The following is a 21,035-nucleotide window of genomic DNA, read 5'->3' on the forward strand; positions in this document are numbered from 1 at the left end:
CTTTCAATGTTATTTAAAATAACATTGAAAGCCACTCAACTAAGTGGAAATAATATGACGTAAAGAATACAGAGAATAATTTTGTTAACATATTTATGAAAATAAAATAACAAATTTATGTTATTCTCAGAAAAGTAAATTTACTTTTCTGAGAATGTTTAGGCCAGCAGAGAAGGCCTTGCTGGCCCTCAGGGTCCGCCACTGTATATTGATGTATGTAATACAGATCAATGTATTGCTTGTGTTTATTACAAAAATATATCGGAAGAAGACTTGGGGAAACAAACCATATCGTACATAGGTGTCAAACTCAGGTCCTGGAGGGCCGCTGTCCTGCATGTTTTCCAAGTCTCCTTGTTGCAACACACCTGATTCAAATGATCAGATCATCAGCAAGCGCTGCGGAAGCCTGACATTGAACCTCTTAATTTGAATCAGGTGTGTTGCAACAGGGAGACTTGGAAAACATGCAAGGCAGCGGCCCTCCAGGACCTGAGTTTGACACCTATGATACAGTAAATCATACTGCCCGATTTGAGACACTAATAGTGGCTTGATGATCAGACCCAGGGAATGGATTATATACTTTTTCAAGGTAAAACACTTCTGGGAAAAAATAAACAACAGCAACGACTCTTGGGTATATGTTTTATGTTTGTTGAATATTGAAAATTGAAACATTACACCAATGACTATGAACTGTTGACATGACTTCACCTCCTACTCAAAATTGCTTCTATGTCTGCAGGATGACGTTAAACAGGGCAACCAGGCTCTAACGGAACTGTCAGAAGCTGCCCAGGTGGAGCTAGTGAACCAATGTGAGCAACAGTTTGCTCAGCTCGATAAGGTGATTTATGCATTAGTATTGTACCTATATTCTTGATTTTGAGCACTGAAATGACAATTCTGTGGAAACTGAACAAAATACTTGCCCTGTTGCAGCTTCAAAACAAGATCATTTTATGTGAGCCAGACCAATGTGAAAATAATCAAGCGCAGGTGAGCTGGCTGCACATTTTGATTTTTTTTTTTAGATACGCTTCAGTCGATACCCCACATACAGTTAGGGTAGAAATAATTGAGTGCTTGGTATTTCCTTTTATCTTCCTGCATACCGTATTGCAGCGTATTTTTAGATTGATCAGTATTTCTTCAATGTGGCCTGGGCTAGTTAATGAATTCAAAGCAATGGTGATTTTTTTTTTGTAATGACAAATGTATTTTTTCTTTTTTTTTTAGTCCGTTAATCGGCTGTTAGTAACCAAAGCGGAAATGAAGCAGTGGGTTACAGTGGAACCGAGGCGTAAGTAACCATTGGAACTTTTGGATATAAATATGACTGTTTACACATAAATTGTAACATAATCTTCAAGATGTATGGTGAAAAAGTTAGAATAAGATCATTCAGTGACACACACTCAGAATAAATCTAAACTCGAACAACACTCAATGCTGATGTCTGCCCAGTTCAGCCTCTAACTTATTTGTTCATTTGTTATCGACCAGTGTTCACCAATGTGGTGTCCACGGGCACCAGGTAGTCCTCGAGGACCACATGAGTAGTCCGCGAGTGAGCTTCTTCTTTCAAAAAAAAAAAAAGTACCTCAACAGTCGTTGACGTTGATTTTCTAGGAATGTTACAGAGGTGATCATTTGTGATGTACATGTTAACACTGGCAGAGAGTGACAGAAATCAAGTGCTACAAATTGATACTTATCTGTTTCCTAATTATTGTGAGAAATAATCAACAAAATCAATTCCTTCATATCAATGAATATAATCAAATATGGATAACATATGATAATAAAATTATCAAGGCATGCATGGAATTTCAGCATTGTCATTTCCAAATTGTGTCTCAATCTGGGAGCCTTTTGCATTAATCAGTACCCAAGAAATAACTCAGTTTCACACAAGTTGGAAAAAAAGGGTAGAACACCTTCACCACTTTTTCTCCAAAGTTTTGCAGTTTATGTTGACTTCCTCACCAACAAACAAATTCATGTACTGTATACACTAGTAAACTGGGGGAATTGTATCATATTAATTTTGTGTGTTTGTTTTAATCCATGTAGTGCTGGCAGAAAACTCTGAAGTGTTACTTAAAGCTGGAAAAGAGGAGGTACATGTGCAAGAAAAGTACAGGACTGAAAAAGGAGACTGCTTCTGACATGCCCGCTCTGTTTTGCACAGATGCTCAAGGTATGCTCTGAACTTGAGATGGTTCTCTCTTGCTATGAAGCAAAGCGGGACAAGCTGCGAGAAACGAAAGAACTGTACGTGATCTTTTAAATCGCATGCATGCATTACTTTCTCTTGGGAGGTGTTTTGTTCATGGTTTCGTGTCAATTGTGTGTTAAAGTGAACAGAAGTGGTTGGAGGAAAAAGGACAGGTGCTCAGTGCTGCCACTGAGCATGCTAAGCGACTACAAGAACAAAGTGAGAAATTATCAGAGCACAGGTGAGGGTGACGTTCGGTGAAATGGATACTTTTGCTCTTTTGCAATGCAAGACTATTGAACACAAACTTATTTTTGTGCTGCTAAATGCTCAGCCCACTCTATATTTTGTAATACTGTATATTCCGGACTATACATTGCACTTTTTTTTCATAGTTTGGCTGGTCCTGTGATTTACAGTACAAGTAAGAGATGAAAGTCCTCCGGAATTCCGGGTTTTTCAAATTTTTATGAAAATCTCTCCGGAGAATTGAGGAAAATTTGCCTAAAATTAATCCCGATATTAGTTGACAACATTGAACGAAGACGCGTTTGAGTTCGTTGTTTTGCTTTAACGAGCGTAGCCATGTTGAGACACTAACACTAGTAACAGAGAAGAGATTTTCGTCTCTTTATAAACACACTTACTAAACCCCAGTGGAACGAATAAAAGACACCGTGGACAAGACAGTTGTCGTAAAAAATATATTTGGACAAAAAGGGAAACACACAGATTGGCAGAAAAACGTGTCCGTCCGACTTCGAGTGTCATCTCGGCTAGCTTAGCTTAGCTGTTGTCGTGTGTGACGTCGTTGCGTCGGCGCTGATTGGTTGAAATCAAAAGACGCGCTTGCGCACATGTTCGCGCTGACGTACGCACAGCAGAGAGCAGCGGACTAGCTAGAGTGGCGTCACCACAACAGTAATACCCTCGCCTCGCATTCTCATGGCCTCGCCATATCTCTGAGATTTCGAAATGTCGGCGATAATGGAAGCCACAAAGGGTGCATAAGCCCGATCACTTAACTTGATTTGCAGGCCCGAGCCCGAAGCAAACCCGAGATTTCATATTTTATTTGTGAGGACTCGGGGGGAGGAGGAGGGGTGATTTCTGATAACAAAGCCTTTCTTTTGGAACGAAATCTAAGTTAAACAAAACTGGATAAACATTTACACCTTTTATATTTCTGTTTCTGAAGAGGTTACATTAACGGACAATTTTCCATCATTGACGGATTTTATTTCAGAGTGGACGGGGAAAATTTAAGGCAGTCCATCATTTTGACGCGTTGAAAATTGGGCCATTCACAACAACAGTACGTCCTTAAGAATCGAGCGCTGCGATTGAAGAGAGAGAAGCAGCAAGACAAAAAAGAACAATGACGGCTGGATCATAAAGATATGAAGGAGTTCTTTGAATTGTCATTGCGAGAGTTTAGTACAGTACGTGTTGTGGTGACGCCACTTCTGTTTTTTTTTTTTTTTGCGAACCACGGTCTTTCGTGACCAAAACTATTCACGGCCTCGAAAAAAAAAAAGTCAGCGAGAGAGAAACAAACAAAAAAAAAAGTCAGCGAGAGAGAAGCCCGACCCGAACCCAAAATTCGGGTCGGGCGCCCCTATAGTGTGTGTGTGTGTGTATACACACACACACGGCATATATATAATTTTTTCTTTTTTCCGGAATTTTCAGGAAAGTCCACTTTCATCTCTGGTATATTCAAGTGCAACTTGTATATATTACAATTAGAGCTTGAACTGGCAAAATTGCCAACTTGCAGCTCAATGAAGGTTAAAGGTTAAAACGGGTTGAATAAATCCATCCATTCATTTTCCAATCACATTGGTCGCGGGGGGTGCTGGAGCCTATCCCAGCCGTCTTCTGGCAGGAAGCAGGGGACACCCTGAAGCGGTTGCCAGCCAATCGCAGGGCACACACAGACGAACAACCATCCACGCTCGCACTCACGCCTAGGGACAATTTTGAGTGTTCAATCAGCCTGCCATGTGTGTTTTTGGAATGTGGGAGGAAACCAGAATACCCGGAGAAAACCCACACAGGCCCGGGGAGAACATGCAAACTCCACACAGGGAGACCGAAGATGGAATTGAACCCGGTGCCTCTGCACTGTGACGTAGATGCGCTAACCACTGGATCACCAGGCCGCCGGGTTGCATCAATGATTCATAAAATAATGTTACCAGGGATCTATACACTTTGAAGTTTGGAAACTTGTCAATCACTATGCCCAACTGGTTACTGGGGTTGAACGGTTTCAATTTCTTGTCATTCATTACAGATGTGAACCGGTGTGAGCTAGCGAAAAGCCACTGCACTAGGTTTTCGTCCATTTAACAGTCTAAAAATACGTTACTGCAGCAAACTACAAGTATTTAAAACTCATAGAAAACTAGTAAAAAGTGTGATTATTGTGGTTTGTGTGTGTCGACGTGGATTCTAGTGTTCTGCTGGAAACCAAGGAGAAGATCAATAAAATGAAAGACTACAAGGAAAAGCTGATGGAGTCTCTGGGAGACATCCTAGAAAAACATGTTCCTCCTCCATGCAATGACCTCAAAACAAACAAGAAGGTGTGCTCAATTTTCTGGTGTTATCACCATGTTGTTGAAGATGAGACACAAACTATGGTGTTTCCAAGTCTGATATACTGTAGCTCATCATGTTCCCAATTTCCCCAGAACATTCCAAATGAAGTAAATGAAGACTTAATTCCCCTCAGTGATATTCTGGAGGTGAGTTCTGTTGCACTACTTACGACTAAATTTTCAACACTCAGAATTATGAAGACTTAAGAGATTGTTGCGTCATTGCGCTTCTTAGATATTATTTGAATGAATGAGTCATTGACCGCTGTATGCAAAATAGCATCAGCAACAAACTGCTCGAATTTTCATGCTTTTCACTTGATCACTTGGTTGCTACATGTTCAAATGCTTCAACGAGTTTGTTGGATTTCCTTGTTTTTGACGACATACTGTGCACAACAGCTTCCTCCGCCATGTCGTTCGGGAGATACCGTTAGGGGAGAAACTTCTCTTGCCAAAATAGCTTCGTCTTTGGAAATCATGGCTGCCCATCAGCTGCGCTTTTAGCTGTACGTTTGGTCAATGTGTTACTATTACTCCTTGTTTACTTCGTCTTTCATTTATTGGTGGATTCTGTTCATTTCAACTTGAAAACCAATGTTTAACGGGGGACTTCGATTGGCTAGCCGCGCACATTTCCACCACAGATGCTTGAGTAAATCACTAATAATCTAATAAATTACTGTTTCCAGACTAAAGTTACTTATTGAAGTCACTGTGCCGACACGATATGCCTTCTTCTTCCAAGGTTAAAAAGACCTTTTGCTTTGTTCTGTGAGGATGGAGAGAGTGTTCAATCATATGAACTTCTTCCTCTATATCCTGCAGCTGCTCATGAACAAGGCCCTGAACACGCCACATGACCCGTATGTGGCAATAGACTCCACTTTCTGGCCACCGTATGTAGAGATGCTGCTCCGCCATGGAATCGCTGTAAGACATCGGGAGAATAACTTCAAGATTCGCCTGGAAACTTTTTTCTGAAGCTGTGGTGTATTTTGCATTAATTAAATGGACCAATCCTGAACCTGCTTTTCCTTGTCCTTCCTAATTTATATTTGTGTTGCTTTAGCTGCATGTATACAATTCTCATATGCCAAATTGCCTTTGGTGGCTCAGCCGCACAATCTATTGGGATCCGATGAAAGTGTCTTTTTCAAAAACAATACTGCATGCTAATTTTAATGGCAATTTTGAGCTGAATAACACTGGTCAGCAAATTTTTAATCAATGAAGGCTTTGTGTCCCTTAATGTATTTTTGATCTTGACATAAAAACTTTTTTTTTTGACGTACAAAAACGATGGCTTTTATCATGTGTTGTAATTTATAGCTCTGACATTTCAGAAGAATATTCCACCTTTAACCTAACCATTGAATTATAACTATTACCAAATATATTACGATTTTACATATTAAATTATGATTATTCATCCATCCATCTATCCATTATCTGAACCACTTCATCGTCACGAGGGTCACGGGCATGCTGGAGCCTATCTCCAGCTTCGCTTGTCCATTTGCAATAAAGTTTGTTCTGTGTTGGCGTCTTCTTGTGCTCTTGTGATTTTTTTTTTTCATTTTGTGTTTGAGTGTGTGTCCTATTCAGTTAATGGCTGAAAGTGCATCAGTGACTCCTTTTCGATTGCTCCCTTCACTCGAGGAGGGGCGTATCTAATGATCGCTCTTAATTCAAATTGTGACTCGCAAGACAAAGCACGAAAATTGACCCAGTGACGGCTCATTAGTCGAAAAACTCATAAATTGGGGCAAGGAATCACTTTACTCGCAGCTCTGGTATTAGATTTTTCAGGTGTACCTAATGAAGTGTGTCGTCCAGCTGTTGTAGCGTACAGTACAGGGTTTTGTTTTTTCATATGACCACCCTACACGTATAATGGTTGTCACGGATTGTGATTGTATTGTGTAAAAGTTGCATGATTAAATTTTAACATCCTGAAACCAAGCATAACAGTTCCTTTGGTCCGAAACGTGAAGAAACTCAGTGAGTCATTCGACGTCATTGCGGCTGTCCAATCCCATTTGGCCGACGCGTCAGTTTGCGAATTCCCGTGGGCGGAGAAGTGATTCCGGTTCCGGGTGTCTTCATACCAGTCGGAGGCGTTCGCCTTGCTGATTATGGTCTTTTATCGGTACCTTTTCTTGACTATCGACGGATTGTTGTAGTTACTATTTTATTCGATACATTCAACAGAAGAAGTGAACATGACGACCCGCTCAGAGAGAGAGAAGGCCCAGAAACTGAACGAGCAGCACCAGGCCATCCTGTCCAAAATGCTCAGAGAGGAAGACAACAAGTATTGTGCCGACTGCGAGGCGAAAGGTGCGACATTCACGATGTCGAGTACTTGTTACATTTTGCCACACAAAACGTCGATTTATATTTTAGGGTACGCGTTAAGAACAATCGTAGCATCTGTAAGCCTACATAAGGCGACTGCGAGGTACGGAAGCGGCTCCGACAGTCAGCTGACGCCGCGTCCCTTGAAGCTAAACTAAGTGCCTCGCTAACAGGTTAACCCGTTTCGTCTTCGCAAGAGCACGCATCATGTCCTTTCACAATGAATCCGTTTCTACTCCTAGAAACATCACACAGCATGTTTATCACGTATTAATTCAGACAGTTCTAAAGCTTCAATGTCACGTCACAGAAAGATGTAGGGTGCAAGAGTAGTGTTTGGGCTTTGATCTTATGCCACTTCTTACTAGTCCGGTCCACCATGGGGCCCTCTTTCCTTTGTCAGGTCCGAGATGGGCGTCTTGGAACCTGGGAGTATTTATCTGCATTCGGTGTGCGGGCATCCACAGGAACCTTGGTGTCCACATATCCCGAGTGAAGTCAGTCAACTTGGACCAATGGACCTCAGATCAAATCCAGGTACGGTCGTGTTAATGTTCCTGCTATAAGGTTTGCCTTTTTATTTCCCGTCGTGTTTTATCATAGAAATTTTCAAAGCACAATGTACTACAACATGCATAATGCAGTGGGTGAATACAGTAGGTTGTGATTACTAATCACGGGGGCACAGCAGTTCATCAGGGGTGCTGCAGGGTATTATTACAATCAAATGTGTGTTCTATTAATGCCAGTGACAGAAGTGGACAATTATAAAATGTTGCCTGTCCATCATTAGTCAGTGGCCAGGGCACACGTCCGTCATCGTAAGTACCATCATTATTTAAAGGTGAATCTCACAAAAATCATCAGTCCGTCATTGTTATTTGAATAGCGCTTCTGTCATCGCTAAATTACAGCCCATCACCAATATTTTAGGACCGTCAGGCAGTCCATTGTCAATACTTTGGCGGTGCTTCCGTCATTGTTAAATTACAGTACGTCACTGCTAAAACTACAGTTTGTCACCACTATTTTAGGATCGACAAATCTTCTTGTTCTTCTAGTACTGCTTACTACTTCCACAGTTTATGCAGCAAAAGCAGCGTGTCTCCTCCAGTAAAAAACCAGAACAGGTTATGCGAAAACTAAAAGATATTCCATAGTATTTATAATCAGTATTTACAATCATGCCTTTGATTAAAACATTTGATAAAAAAACGAAAAATGTCATACTATGTGAGCCTTGTAACCCAGGAGTGGATAAATCTTGGTTAAGTCCATCACATGACAAAGCGCTGCCGTTTCGCTCTCCAATAGGAGAACGGCTGGCAGAGTGATTCTATGTGATATTTTGATGGGCTTTTACATTAAACGGCATTAGAAATGGTAGCTCATAAACGAGCTTAACATGTCCATGTTCCTGGCGAGCCTTGATGTGATGCACCATTGCCATTTTCTTCTGGTACTTGTCTCGTTCCCCTCCTGAAAATGAGCAAAGCCAGGGCTTTTTTTTTTCACTGCAATGATGGGTACGTCTTGCCAAGGTGGAATCTACTTCTCGTCTAAACCCATGTGAAAAGCCTCCCTGTTTACTTCCTGGTATGTTACTACGTCAACCCTCAGAACCCGGCGGACATTTGTGTGAAAAGGCCTTAAGGCGTCCTACTAGTTGATCAGCTTTTTGTTCATGTAAACAGGCCCAAATTTTACACAAATAATTTTGTATTATTTTATTATTCATTTAAAAAGTGGCGTTGCATATTAATGAACATTTAGACGTAAATATGCCCGATTATAGCTATCGGCCAATTTTCATCTGTAGTCCCATGTTAAGTTAATGTCACATTTTGAATCCAAAAACTGATAATGTCAGTAATTTGATTGTCATTCTGATGGTCTGACAGCTTTTACTTGTTACAAACATGAATACTGTGAGCATGTACTGAAGAAGTGCCCTGTATTTCTGTCTTTACCCTTCTGTGCTCTCTTCTTTTTTCAGCGTATACAGGATATGGGAAACACCAAGGCCAGGCAGCTTTATGAGGCCGACCTTCCTGCAAACTTCAGACGACCTCAAACAGACCAGTATCTTTCACGATCTGCACTTACCTGAAAGTGTCATGTGATTTGTATGAATTCATTGGCCACAATTTTCGATGCACCGGCACAAGAGCCATAACAATGACATACAGTGCAGAGCTACACTGCAAACCATTGTCAAAATAATCCCATCCATCTATTTTCAACACCGCTTACCCTGTAGAGCAGGGGTGGGCAAATCCGGTCCCGGAGGGCCGCTATCCTGCAGTGTTTCCTTGACTCTGGCCTCAGAGCAGTTGAATTCTTCATCAGGGATAAATATGAGAAGAAGAAATACTACAACATGAATGTGACCAATGGAGGCAGTGTATGTTCCTTTTTTGTTGTCTGGTGTGACTATTTGGCCACTCTTAAATCAATTTATATATATTTTTTTCTGGGCTCAAACAAACATAACTCATTTATTTTATTTTTTTGAATGCTTGTTTTCTCAGCCTAAAGATTGTGTGAAAAAAGAGAAGGAGTCAGAGCGAGGGAGCAAGGTGTCTTCTTACACCAAGGTAAGTTCTCATACGCACATTCGCACAGCTTTCTCAGATTTCAGCAATTTATCATCTTAAATGACTGTTAACTTATTATTTTAAGAAAAATGAAGAGTCAAGGCCAGTCCCTAAAATCAGCCCAGTTAAGTCATCAGAACCTTCAGTGAACCTACTAGCACTTGGTGAGTCTGCTTCTCTTTTTCATCAACCATGTATCGATTAAGATTAGAGGTAAGATCTTAAACCCGAGCACAACCTCGGCCTAAAATGTCAATCATTGCTTCGGGTCAGGTTGGGCCGGGCTTCTCTCTCGCTGACTTTTTAAAAAATAAATATCACTGTGATGTTGCTACCCAAACATCACAGTGCGCTGAGGCGTTTCGAGGCCGTGAATAGTTTTGGCCGCGAGAGACCGTGGTTCGCAAAAAAACAAAAGTCATCTCATCACAACACGTACTGTACTAAACTCGTGCAATGACAATTCAAAGAACTCCTTCATGTCTCTGTCTATTATCCATCCGTCATTGTTCTTCTTTGTCTCGCTGCTTCTCTCAAAGTGCCGCGCTAGATTCTTAAGGACGTACTGCTGCTGTAGTGTATGGCCCAATTTTCAACCCGTCAAAATGACGGACGGCCTTAAATTTTTCCCGTCAACTCTTAAAAAAATCCGTCAATGATGGAAAATTGTCGGTTAATGTACCCTCTGCAGAAACAGAAATATAAAAGATGTAAATGTTTACACAGTTTCGTTTAACTTAGATTTCGTTACAAAAGACAGGCTTTAATTTGTTATCATAAATCACCCCTCCTCCTCCCGAGTCGTCACAAATAAAATATGAAATTTCGGGTTTGCTTCGGGCCCGGGTCTGCAAATCAAGTTAATTGGTCGGGCTCGGGCCGGGTCGGGCTTTAATACCCGCGGGCCGGGTCGGGTCGGGCCGGATCTTTGGCCCAATCTTACCTCTAATTAAGATATAACTCATTTTTGTCTCGGGGCCACATTGTAGTCACCGTTTTCCTTGGAGGGCTGTTATTGACTGTCAACCCATATAAAGAAGTCAAGAATAATGGTTCATTCAACTATTGTTTAAGTGACTGTAATGAGGGGTTTGGTCACAAAAATGCTTACAATAGCTTCTTTATTACATATGTGAATTTGAAATTTTCCACGCCACATGGAGGTTGATATGTTTGATTTGCTTTCCTGGGCCATATCAAAGGATGTGGCGGGCCAGATCTGGCCCCCAAGCATTGACTTTGATAGTTTGGTAAGGTGTATTCTGTGTCAGAAAATTATGTATGAGGAGGCTTGTGATGGTATTCTCTGTCTGAGGGACATACCGTGATTTGCACTGCATCATCATACCAAGTTGAACTACATTCGAGGAGGAAAATAAGACAAATGCTCTTCCGTTTGCCATTTTCTCCCTTCACATTAAATTCAGCTTTCTGTTGTAGTTTGGCAGCTAATCCTTGATGGCGATGTCTGTATGAGATGACGTCATATAATGTTTTAACCTCTAATGAATTCAACAAAGGAGTGGAGTGTGACTCACTCAACAAACGGTAACAGTGGACGGCATCCAGCATTTTGTGTTCTGCCTTCTGATTACTCATTCATTACACAAAAAGGCTGGGGGAAAGACATTTTTTTGTCCTGCCCATTCCTGTTGTTTCACACAATTGACGATTGTCTGTTGAGTAATCAACACCCTGCAGCTTGTCTAGCTCCACCCTCTCGGTCCAGTATTTGAATATTTTTGGTACCCTTCACAACTTTAGACAGTGTATGTTCAAAAGCCATCGTGTCAATGTTGATTCTCCAAAGCTGCAGAGGAACTGTGTTGTTTGTAAATTCTCATGAACAGCTCACAGGCAACAGTCATGGACTACAGGATGTTCTTTGCAATGCAAAGTTATGTGTTCATCCAGAAATGTTGAAGCAGTGAACCACTGAAAGCCTTGCTCTGACAGGAAGTTGAAGTTGCTGATTCAGTCACTGACGCTCGTTGCTGACTTTTTGTGTTTCAACATGGCGAAAAGGAAAGGGTCACTAAAAAGTCACATCAGTGCCGGACCATATTGGCTTGATGCTTGATGAAATGCATTATTTAAAGAGGAGACGGGTTGCAGTTAATGTATTATGGTCAGTGAGCCCATGGTTTGAGGGATTTTTTTTTTTCTGACCTCGCTAAACAAAAGTTGGACTTAGTCTGTCTTCGTGGGGAAACATTGCATATTCTAGTTCAGGCATGGGCAAGCTACGGCCCGGGGGACACATGCGGCCCGCCAAACGTTTTAATCCGGCCCGCCGAACTTGAAGAAATTAAATAAATAAACTTTGTTAATGTTTTATTTTCCCTGCAATTCTAATGTGTTCCCATTAGATGGCGCACTCTGCAATTCTAATGTGTTCCCACTAGATGGCGCACTCTAGTTACATTGACTTTGTTGAGGTTCCGCATATTACGGTACTCGATGTTTGCTTTTTGACCCCTCAGTCCTTCTGTAGAGATGAGCGGACCTAGGAAAAGGAAAGTGGACAGAGAATGTCGAGTGTTCAAGAAGGAGTGGATAACTAAATATTTTTTCGCTGAACACCGATCGTCTGCTGTATGCCTGATATGTCAGGAAACTGTGGCGGTTTTTAAAGAATATAATATTAGCCGTCACTTCACTACAAAGCACGCTAACTATGCTAGCAAGCTGTCAACGAAAGGACGGGAAGCTACTGCTCAGAAGTTGGCGGCGAATTTACAGGCTCAACAAAACTTTTTTTACCGCCAAACTGCCATTCAGGAGTCAAGTACCAAGGCAAGTTTTATGCTTTCATTCAAACTGGCAAAGGCCAGCAAGCCTCTGTCTGAAGGCGAGTTTTTAAAAGAATGTATGGTGGAGACAGCAAGTGTCTTGTGCCCAGAGAGCAAAGACAAATTTGAAAAAATCAGTTTATCGCGCAGGACAGTGACTCGCCGTGTGGAACTAATAGATGAAGATATCACCAGCAACTTAAATAAAAAGGCGGAGTCATTCACGTTATATTCATTAGCACTGGATGAAAGCAACGATGTCAAAGACACTGCTCAGCTCCTCATTTTTATCCGAGGGATTAACGACACTTTTGAAATAACGGAGGAGTTTTTGACAATGGAGTCTCTGAAAGGACAAACACGGGGAGAAGACTTGTTTGACCGGGTGTCTGCTGTCATCGAAAATATGAAGCTCCCTTGGAGTAAACTTATCAACGTCACCACAGATGGATCTCCGAATTTAACGGGGAAAAACGTTGGCCTGCTGAGGAGAATCCAGAATAAAGTCAAAGATGAAAATCCTGACCAGGATGTTACTTTTCTCCACTGCATCATCCACCAGGAATCTCTATGTAAATCGGTATTACAGCTGAATCATGTTGTGAATCCTGTCGTGAAACTCGTCAACTTTATTCGCGCAAGGGGACTTCAGCACCGTCAGTTCATTACGTTTCTGGAGGAAACTGATGCGGATCACCAGGACCTGCTTTATCACTCCCGAGTCCGCTGGTTAAGTTTGGGCAAAGTGTTTCAACGAGTATGGGAGCTCAAAGAGGAGATTGGTGCATTTTTGGAGTTACAGGGAAAGGCTGACGAATTTCCTGAGCTGAGCAACAAGAGCTGGCTGTGTGACTTGGCGTTTGCTGCGGACGTATTTTCACACATGAATGAGCTCAACATGAAACTACAGGGGAAGGATCAGTTTGTGCAGGACATGTACACAAACGTGAAAGCCTTCAAATCCAAGCTGGTTTTATTCTCCAGGCAAATTTTAAATAAGTCGTTCACACATTTTCCCACACTAGCCACGCTGAAAGAGGCCGGCGCAAAAGTGAAGAAATACAGCAAGTCATTAGATGCGCTGCATGGAGAATTCTGCCGTCGGTTTTCTGATTTTGAAAAAATTGACAAGTCACTTCAGTTGGTGGCCTGTCCCCTGTCACAAGACCCCGAAACAGCTCCAGGGGAGCTGCAGCTCGAACTGATCGAACTTCAGTCCGACCCAGTCTTAAAAGAGAAGTTCAACTCTCTGAAACCGAATGACTTTTATGCTTCACTCAATGAAGCCGCATTTCCAAATCTCCGGAGGACAGCGCAGAAGATGCTGGTGTTGTTCGGCTCGACCTACGTGTGTGAACAGACGTTCAGCATCATGAACATCAACAAGGCCAGCCACAGATCCCAATTAACAGACCAACACCTCAGATCCATCCTGAGAATTGCTACAACTAAACTCACTCCAGACTTTGATGCACTGGCTAAAAAGGGGGACCAACAGCACTGTTCCCACTGAAAGTAAAAGTTTCTCCTTTGTATTATGCAAAAAATGCTTTGGAAAATAATTAGTTCAGTAAGCCTTATATGTTACATGTCATTTCTGTTAAGGAGCGCACATAAGTGGTGCGCAAATGAACGCACGTTCTCAAAACAAACAATGTGCACCAGATCAAATATAACGCGCTCCACAGTGGCGCGTTATCAATGTTCCGTCCTTGCGCTGATCATTGTTGACCTTTGGCACTGGAGACACAAACTGAAAAGAAGGAGCAGGATAAGTACATCTGAATCTCTTACTGTTTTTGAAATAAATACAGTCAGGAGGAGAGTGATGATGATATCCTGAAGGTAACAGAACTTGCAGTGCTTTAAAATAGAAATTGTTAGTAACAAAAAAAATATTTTTTATTCATTTAATTTTCAGTGTTTGAAGACTCATTTCAATAAATAGCTAAATACTGTGGGGCTTTAAAGACAGATCTTTTGTTGTAATGCTTTTGTTCATTTTCATTTGAAATTAAAGCACATGTTTTCTCCATATCCCATGATATATATTTTTTTCTCCTGTGAGGTGGGGTTACCAAAACACTCCATCCATCTGCGCTTCTGGTCCGGCCCCTCTGTCAAAATTTAGAACCCATTGTGGCCCGCGAGCCAAAAACTTTGCCCACCCCTGTTCTAGTTAGTCGTTGTCTAACTGAATAATTGTGCGTGTGTGTGTCTGACAGTGCTCTGTTACCTTGTGTGATAAGCTTTTTCCACCTGTAAAACCAGTCTTTTCACTTTTCTCTGGCAGACGCACCGGCAGCTGCACCAAGCAACAATGGGATCACCAGCACAAGTCAGAACAACAATGACCTGGACATATTTGGTCCTATGGTATCCAACCCCCTACCATCTTCCACGTCAACTGCTCAGTTTCCCCAGGTACAACCTACAATCCACCATATTGCTGGCATCAGGCGGAATCCTCACAACTCCAAAACCATCGCATAAAAAAAAAAAAAAAAAACTGCTTGCATCTTAAGCCATTATCAATGCATGGTCAAAGAATGCACACCATAACAGATGCACGCGGGGTGGGGACTGACCAATAATATTGATTTGTGAGGAAAAAAAGTTGAAATTGACTGAATCTGGACATGGGTGGTTTCAGCTGTCAATTATGTGCTACTTGGTGTTGGTCTCTCACATAAAATCTCAACAAATACATTCAAGTTTGTGATTGTAAGGTCACAAGATGTGAAAAAAAACCCAAGCCATGAATATGTTTTCAAGGCTCTGTGAATCTGAACGACAGTTAAAGACTAGAATGGTCATCCGTGTCAAGATGCATACAAAATGTTTAATATTGATATTTGCTATTGTTTACTTCGTTGTTGTTGCAACTAACTCATGGGTACTTAATATGCATCCAAACAATATTTGCAGTGTCACTGGAGTTAGAAAAAAATAAGTCTACACCATGTGAATTCAGCACGAACCTGGTGCCGTCCAATCTCGCTCTAAATGTTTGGCTGTTTTTCATCTAGGTGAGCTCCAGCAGTGTTGCAGGCACTCCTACACAAGGCCCACAGGCAGCAGTGGGCGGAGGCACGCCAGGGTCCGGACACGGCGAGCTTGACCTGTTCAATGATAGCAGTAGCGCAACCAAGACAGAAGATCATGCAAAGAAACCAATGTCCAAGGACTCCATCTTGTCACTCTATGGAACTAACAACATGTCGCCACAGGCTCCAGCTGGTAAGCGGACACCAAGTTACGTTATGTTGTAACTTACCGACATAAAACCTCCAAAGGGCCATGTTATGAGCAGAGCTGGGTTTAAAAAAAAAAGATTAATCCATTTGATTATCCTTTCCATAGCCGAATATCGATTCATAAAATCGTAAATCGATCCTTTTAATCTGACTTTTTTTTTACCCCTAATTTCGTGTGACTTCTCGTGTCACGCGAGAGCTCGTCATTATGTGAGTGTAGAGTATCAAAACAGCTCGGCCAAAGCTGATTGTAGTAATCAGCGCCAACAAGCTTGAAGGCAGGTACCCCTCTAGAGGTTTTGGGCGGGGTTGAAAAATTCTTAAGTTCTTATTTATTGTTTTGTTCAAGTACAACTTTATTGTCAAATGCACTGTATGTGTAACATAATCAGGTCTTTTTCAACAAAACATGCATTATTAATGTAACCGAATTGGGTTCAATTTCCAATGCAAATATTTGTTTTTACTGATGCACCAAGTTAGAGCAAGAAGTTTCTACTATTTGCAGCATTGGTTTTTCTGAGAATGTCTTCCGTTTGAAAGTAAAATTGGGACTGCGTAAAAAAAAGCCTAAACCGTGGTATTAAAATTGGTTTGATGAACTGAAACCATTGTCTGTGATTAGTACACAACAAACACAGAAATCAGGAAGGGGGCAAATACTTTCACAGCAATGTACATGTGGAATTATAAATACTGTTAGCTACTACTCATGTTAAGCACTGTATATAGCCGGGTGGGTCTCAAACGGACAAGCGATCTCTACATCTGAAAACACGGAAATGGCTTTATTGTGTATGTTGCGGCTGATCACTTGGATCACTCGTGCCATGTAGCAGGCAGGTCGACAGTTGTGATCGAATATTTGTATTATCATTTGTAACACACTCAACTTGTGTTTCAAATGGATAGCGTCATAACGGAAATAGTACATTAAACAGTGACATCTCTTGCATTCCTCGAGACACGAGATGCGTTCAGAAACAGTCAGACGTTTCAAACTCAAACTGAAAAAAAGTCCCCCAATGCCGTAAATGTCAATAGTTACAAAGAGCTAAACAATGTGGGCTTTCTATTAATCTATAAAAGCTTATCTAACATGAAGAACGATTGGTATGACATTTTACAATTCAAAGGTCCATCTAGTTACTTAATATATTAGAGTGCCTGATCAAATCACTGGCCTTCCATCCGTCAGTCTGAGTCCATTGGTAACACCAGTGCAAAAGTTGCTGAATGAAGGCTTAAGGAGAAATAACTGTAGACACACTGCATGTGCTTCCCTACTGAGTTGTGTACATTCTAAACATGAGCAAACCTGTATGTCATGGTAAATTAACATTATGATTTGCGTAATGTCTTCTTTCCATCAGCTGGCATGTTCATGGGACCCTCTCAGATGCAGTTTCCTGTCCACACCTCTGCTGGTTATCAGGCCTTCCCCGGCATGGGCACGGCCGTGCCACCGACAACCGTCATGGGTGCCATGATGGCACAGAGTGGAGCAGCTATGATGGGGCCCAGTCCGGGAATGATGGTTGGGATGACCATGCCCAATGGCTTCATGGGAAATGCACCTGCTAGCGGTGTGATGGGCATGGCCCCCAGAATGATGGCGCCACATGGCGGTGCGATGCCTGCCGGCATGGTGCCTGCCCAGGGCATGTACGCTATCCAGCCTGGGCAACAAGCTCAGTGGAACATGGCTCAGGTATCACTGTGATGCTACAGCTCTGTAAAGTCACTGCCCAAATGGATGGAAATGGATGGATGGAGAATTATTTGTTCGGTGTGGTATTAAAATCGACACAAGAAAAACGTCCCAGCCAAAACTGTTCGCAATAGGCCAAAAATTTTAATGTCAAGTGTTTTACCGTACAGGGAATGAATGACTGGACGTAAAAGCTTTGGCCGATTTACGATGTAGTTGAAAGCTGCAGTTGAAATTCTGACCACGAGAGGGCAAGACATGCAAAAAAAAAAAAATCTGTGTGTCACACAGGAAAAGCCAAAAGAAAAAAAAGTTAAGATAAGATAAGAAAACCTTTATTAGTCTCGCGTTGTGCATCAAAGTCCATTTTAAGGATGAGGCCTAACTCCCATCTGATTTTATTCTCAAGGGTGTGTCCAATTATGTTTTATCACTTCAGTGCTAGAAATTGAGTTATTGATTGTTGGTCAAGATTATGGTTTCCTTCCCTAGTATTGATCGGAATGTGTTTGCCATCCTCAGGTGAACCATCAGATGTCAGGCTTGCATCTGAACGGCGCACCCGGACACATGGCCTTCACTCAGTCTCCAGCTGCCATGGGAGGTTGGGCGGCACCTGGATCCGGCCAAACTCTGAGCACACAATTATGGAAGTGAGCTTTTCGGTGAGCCCACGGACGGATGGACAGAGGAAGAGTGGTGGTTGCAGAAGGTGCAAAAGCTCTTTTTGTGTTTTTCTGCACCTCACCACGAACTGATGTCGATTTCCACCATGGACCAGCCTTCAAGAACATGAAAATAGGATCTCTACTTGCCCACTCTCCGTCTACTTTCTCTCTCTCTTTCTCTCTATTGTGTGAGTGAATTGGGAGTCTTACAGCCTGGCAGATTCTGCCTGTCGTATGGTTTTTGATCATCGCTTTTATTTTCCCATTTTTTTGGGCAACAAATATAAGGAAATAACAGTCCCAACAAAAATTGTATTGACATATCAGAAAAGCTGCAGGACCAGTTACACAAGCTTTTATTGTATCAATGTATCAGGATAAGATTATAGGACATTTAAATAAATAGTATTTAAAGGGAGAAGATGAGACTAATCCGGTCTGTCTGTACTGCTCCCAAGTGTACAGCGCTGTATAACCTTCTTTTAAAGTACTTGTGGTTCCCCTATATAGAAAAAAAATAAAAGTCATGATCAGTGGCATGTGTCATCTCTCCTTTAATTAATGAATGAAAAGTAAAGGGGGCACGTGTTTACGCTTAACAAGTCGTATGACTTTACAATAAGTAAAATGTGAAGATGCAATGCAAATGTTGGATCTGCAGTTTTTCACCATGGAGACAAGTCTTCATTCTGGTTGATTGTCAGGAAGGTATTCTGCATAAAGATACAATATATGTAGAATATACAGGTATATATACATGTAATATTCCGCATAGACATTGTATATAATTTTTCTTTTTTATAGGTTCCCTCACTACAGATTTATAAATTGTTTACGTCTTGTGTTTTGGACCTAACTCAAAACGTTTTCAAAAGACCTTTGTGGTTGTCTTTTGCAGCCAGGGCCGGGTGGCGAGGCAGAGCCTCCCTGGCTCCCTGCCTAAATGGGAAGAATAAAACAAAAAGAAACGTGTTAAATTATTTTACATTTTAGTTCTCCGGTTCATACTTTGTCGGTTTTCTTTTTCACTGCAGTGGCCTCAATGATAGCGTCATTAAAGTTAATAAAATAGCAGACTTTGCATATACGTGTTCCAGATGCCGCATCAAGAAAGCAAGAATGGCTTCATGCCTCATGCGACTATGCGCAAATTGATTGATGCCATCTCAGAAGACGCACTGCTCTTTCTCGTTGGATCACCAATATCATATGTTGGAACACACTTGTACTGCACATGCTGACGGCCAACAGTTTGTCTAATATTTAATGAAATGTGCGATATAAGTTCTTGCGAACAAACACATCGTCGTACAGCGTGAAATTGATTGAGTAATTAAAAGCTTTGAAAACCTATTTCAAATAAGGTCAGAAGTGAAATGCAAGCTAATCGATTTTGGGTTCATGTTTTCGATAGGCTGGTAGCGCCAGTCCCTCTCTCGCAATATATCAGCACTCAAGAAATACTTGACAGCGCCTGGCAGTTGCTCATGCTATTAGCCGGGGCTCTAGTGCATTTTAAGGCATTACTGACAGCACAAAAATCAAATCAAGTACAACTTTATTGTCAAATGCACATATGTGCAAAAGACAGCACAGATGAAATTTCCTCTCTCTCAACCAGACAAGAGGAGCCGCTGCGGGTGCCCACTCCGCCATCAAAAGAACAGTTGACATAAAATGACAAAATAATACAACACAACACATAAGACACAGTCGTGCAATCGTAACCACTTTTCCTACATACACTTTGTTGTTTGAAGCAGTTATAGATGAAAGAGGAGCGAATCAAAAGTGTCCTTTTCACCAGTGGATCAAAGATGTCATGCTGAAAATGTGCACGCGTCTGCTACAAGCTAAGTTTGAAAGCAATACTCAAATGGTTGTGTATTTTCAGCCAACGGCAGGGAGGGGTTTTACTGACAAACATTGGAAACCTTTAACATGCTACTAAAAATGAGCACTAGGTGGCAGTATTACTTTAACTTTCGGTTGTTGGGAGTTTTTCCGCTCATATTGATTTGACTAGCTAAAGGCTGCATAAATCTAATCTGGGGGTGTGCAGGGGATTTTTTTTTTAACCTAATTTAAAGTGTAATTTCCCGAGTATCATGAGCTACAAATTAAGTGCGTAGAATTAAATTATGTATTAATGGTAACTTAGTATGATGCAGTACAGTCGCATTCTGACAATTACAGAAATTCTCTCAGGTGAATACCTTTTGACAGAGGCAATCAAAACTGACCATTATTCTCATTAAAAAGGCTTGGTTCCCGGTGTACTTATGCACGGCATTATAAAAATGAGACAATAAATTTGTAAAAGAAAATCAACTCTGCTTCACACGCCATGACCATTTGGTTGGTGTGGATTAAAAAGCATTCTTTTGAGCTGAGCTTACTTGTTTTTCAACGGCTGGCTTTGCAAGTGCACTGTAGCTGCTGCAATGAATGCCTTTTTGTTATGTTCCTAATAGTCAGGCACATCCGCACAGAGCTTTTGGAAAAGTAGACTCATGATGCAGCATATACATACTCAGTTACAGTTTGACAAGTAGGGAAAATGTGCCTCACGTTGCCTCTCTGGAGTGAAGGGAATTTTTTTTTCTCTCACACAGCAATGGCCGTCAGGTTTGTCAGAACAAAAGTCTGTCAATACATACGACAGCTATGTTTCTCCGCCCAGCTCAAACTGGGATACGTTCCAGAACAAATAAACCCACCCCAGTGATGGCTTTTACAGGTGGATGTGACATGCAGAGTGATCCAAGCCTTTCTTTGCGTAAACCCTGTTTTAGTGACACCATGTATTTGTGTATCAA

At 41.5% G+C, this 21,035-nt stretch overlaps 2 protein-coding genes across 4 annotated transcripts in view; both read left to right on the forward strand.

Moving 5' to 3' along the window:
• The window catches only part of cenpk (centromere protein K), an 8,526-nt gene extending 2,145 nt beyond the window's left edge, over positions 1 to 6,381 (forward strand). Inside the window, exons 1-10 of one of the 3 annotated variants that reach the window (XM_019889459.1) lie at positions 495 to 595; positions 749 to 850; positions 946 to 1,002; positions 1,243 to 1,306; positions 2,080 to 2,126; positions 2,198 to 2,280; positions 2,367 to 2,465; positions 4,686 to 4,810; positions 4,922 to 4,977; positions 5,659 to 6,381. In XM_019889459.1, the coding sequence (XP_019745018.1) occupies positions 557 to 595; positions 749 to 850; positions 946 to 1,002; positions 1,243 to 1,306; positions 2,080 to 2,126; positions 2,198 to 2,280; positions 2,367 to 2,465; positions 4,686 to 4,810; positions 4,922 to 4,977; positions 5,659 to 5,814 (828 nt within the window). In that variant the 5' untranslated portion in view covers positions 495 to 556 and the 3' untranslated portion in view covers positions 5,815 to 6,381. Of the gene's footprint in view, positions 1 to 494; positions 596 to 748; positions 851 to 945; positions 1,003 to 1,242; positions 1,307 to 2,079; positions 2,127 to 2,197; positions 2,281 to 2,366; positions 2,466 to 4,685; positions 4,816 to 4,921; positions 4,978 to 5,658 lie in introns of those variants that run through there. The other 2 variants (XM_019889458.1, XM_019889460.1) reach the window with 2 other exon arrangements.
• A 674-nt stretch (positions 6,382 to 7,055) lies between these two features.
• Positions 7,056 to 18,753, forward strand: LOC109527480 (stromal membrane-associated protein 1-like). The gene is made up of 10 exons (XM_019889457.1): positions 7,056 to 7,173; positions 7,595 to 7,728; positions 9,188 to 9,273; positions 9,520 to 9,595; positions 9,723 to 9,788; positions 9,874 to 9,952; positions 14,874 to 15,004; positions 15,610 to 15,820; positions 17,211 to 17,548; positions 18,071 to 18,753. The coding sequence occupies exons 1-10, from the start codon at positions 7,056 to 7,058 to the stop codon at positions 18,203 to 18,205; spliced, it is 1,374 nt and encodes a 457-aa protein (XP_019745016.1). The 3' UTR covers positions 18,206 to 18,753.
• Positions 18,754 to 21,035: the final 2,282 nt, after the last annotated feature.

Source organism: Hippocampus comes, unplaced genomic scaffold, assembly GCF_001891065.2.
Source record: "Hippocampus comes isolate QL1 unplaced genomic scaffold, H_comes_QL1_v1.1 scaffold86, whole genome shotgun sequence".
Lineage (NCBI taxonomy): Eukaryota > Metazoa > Chordata > Actinopteri > Syngnathiformes > Syngnathidae > Hippocampus > Hippocampus comes.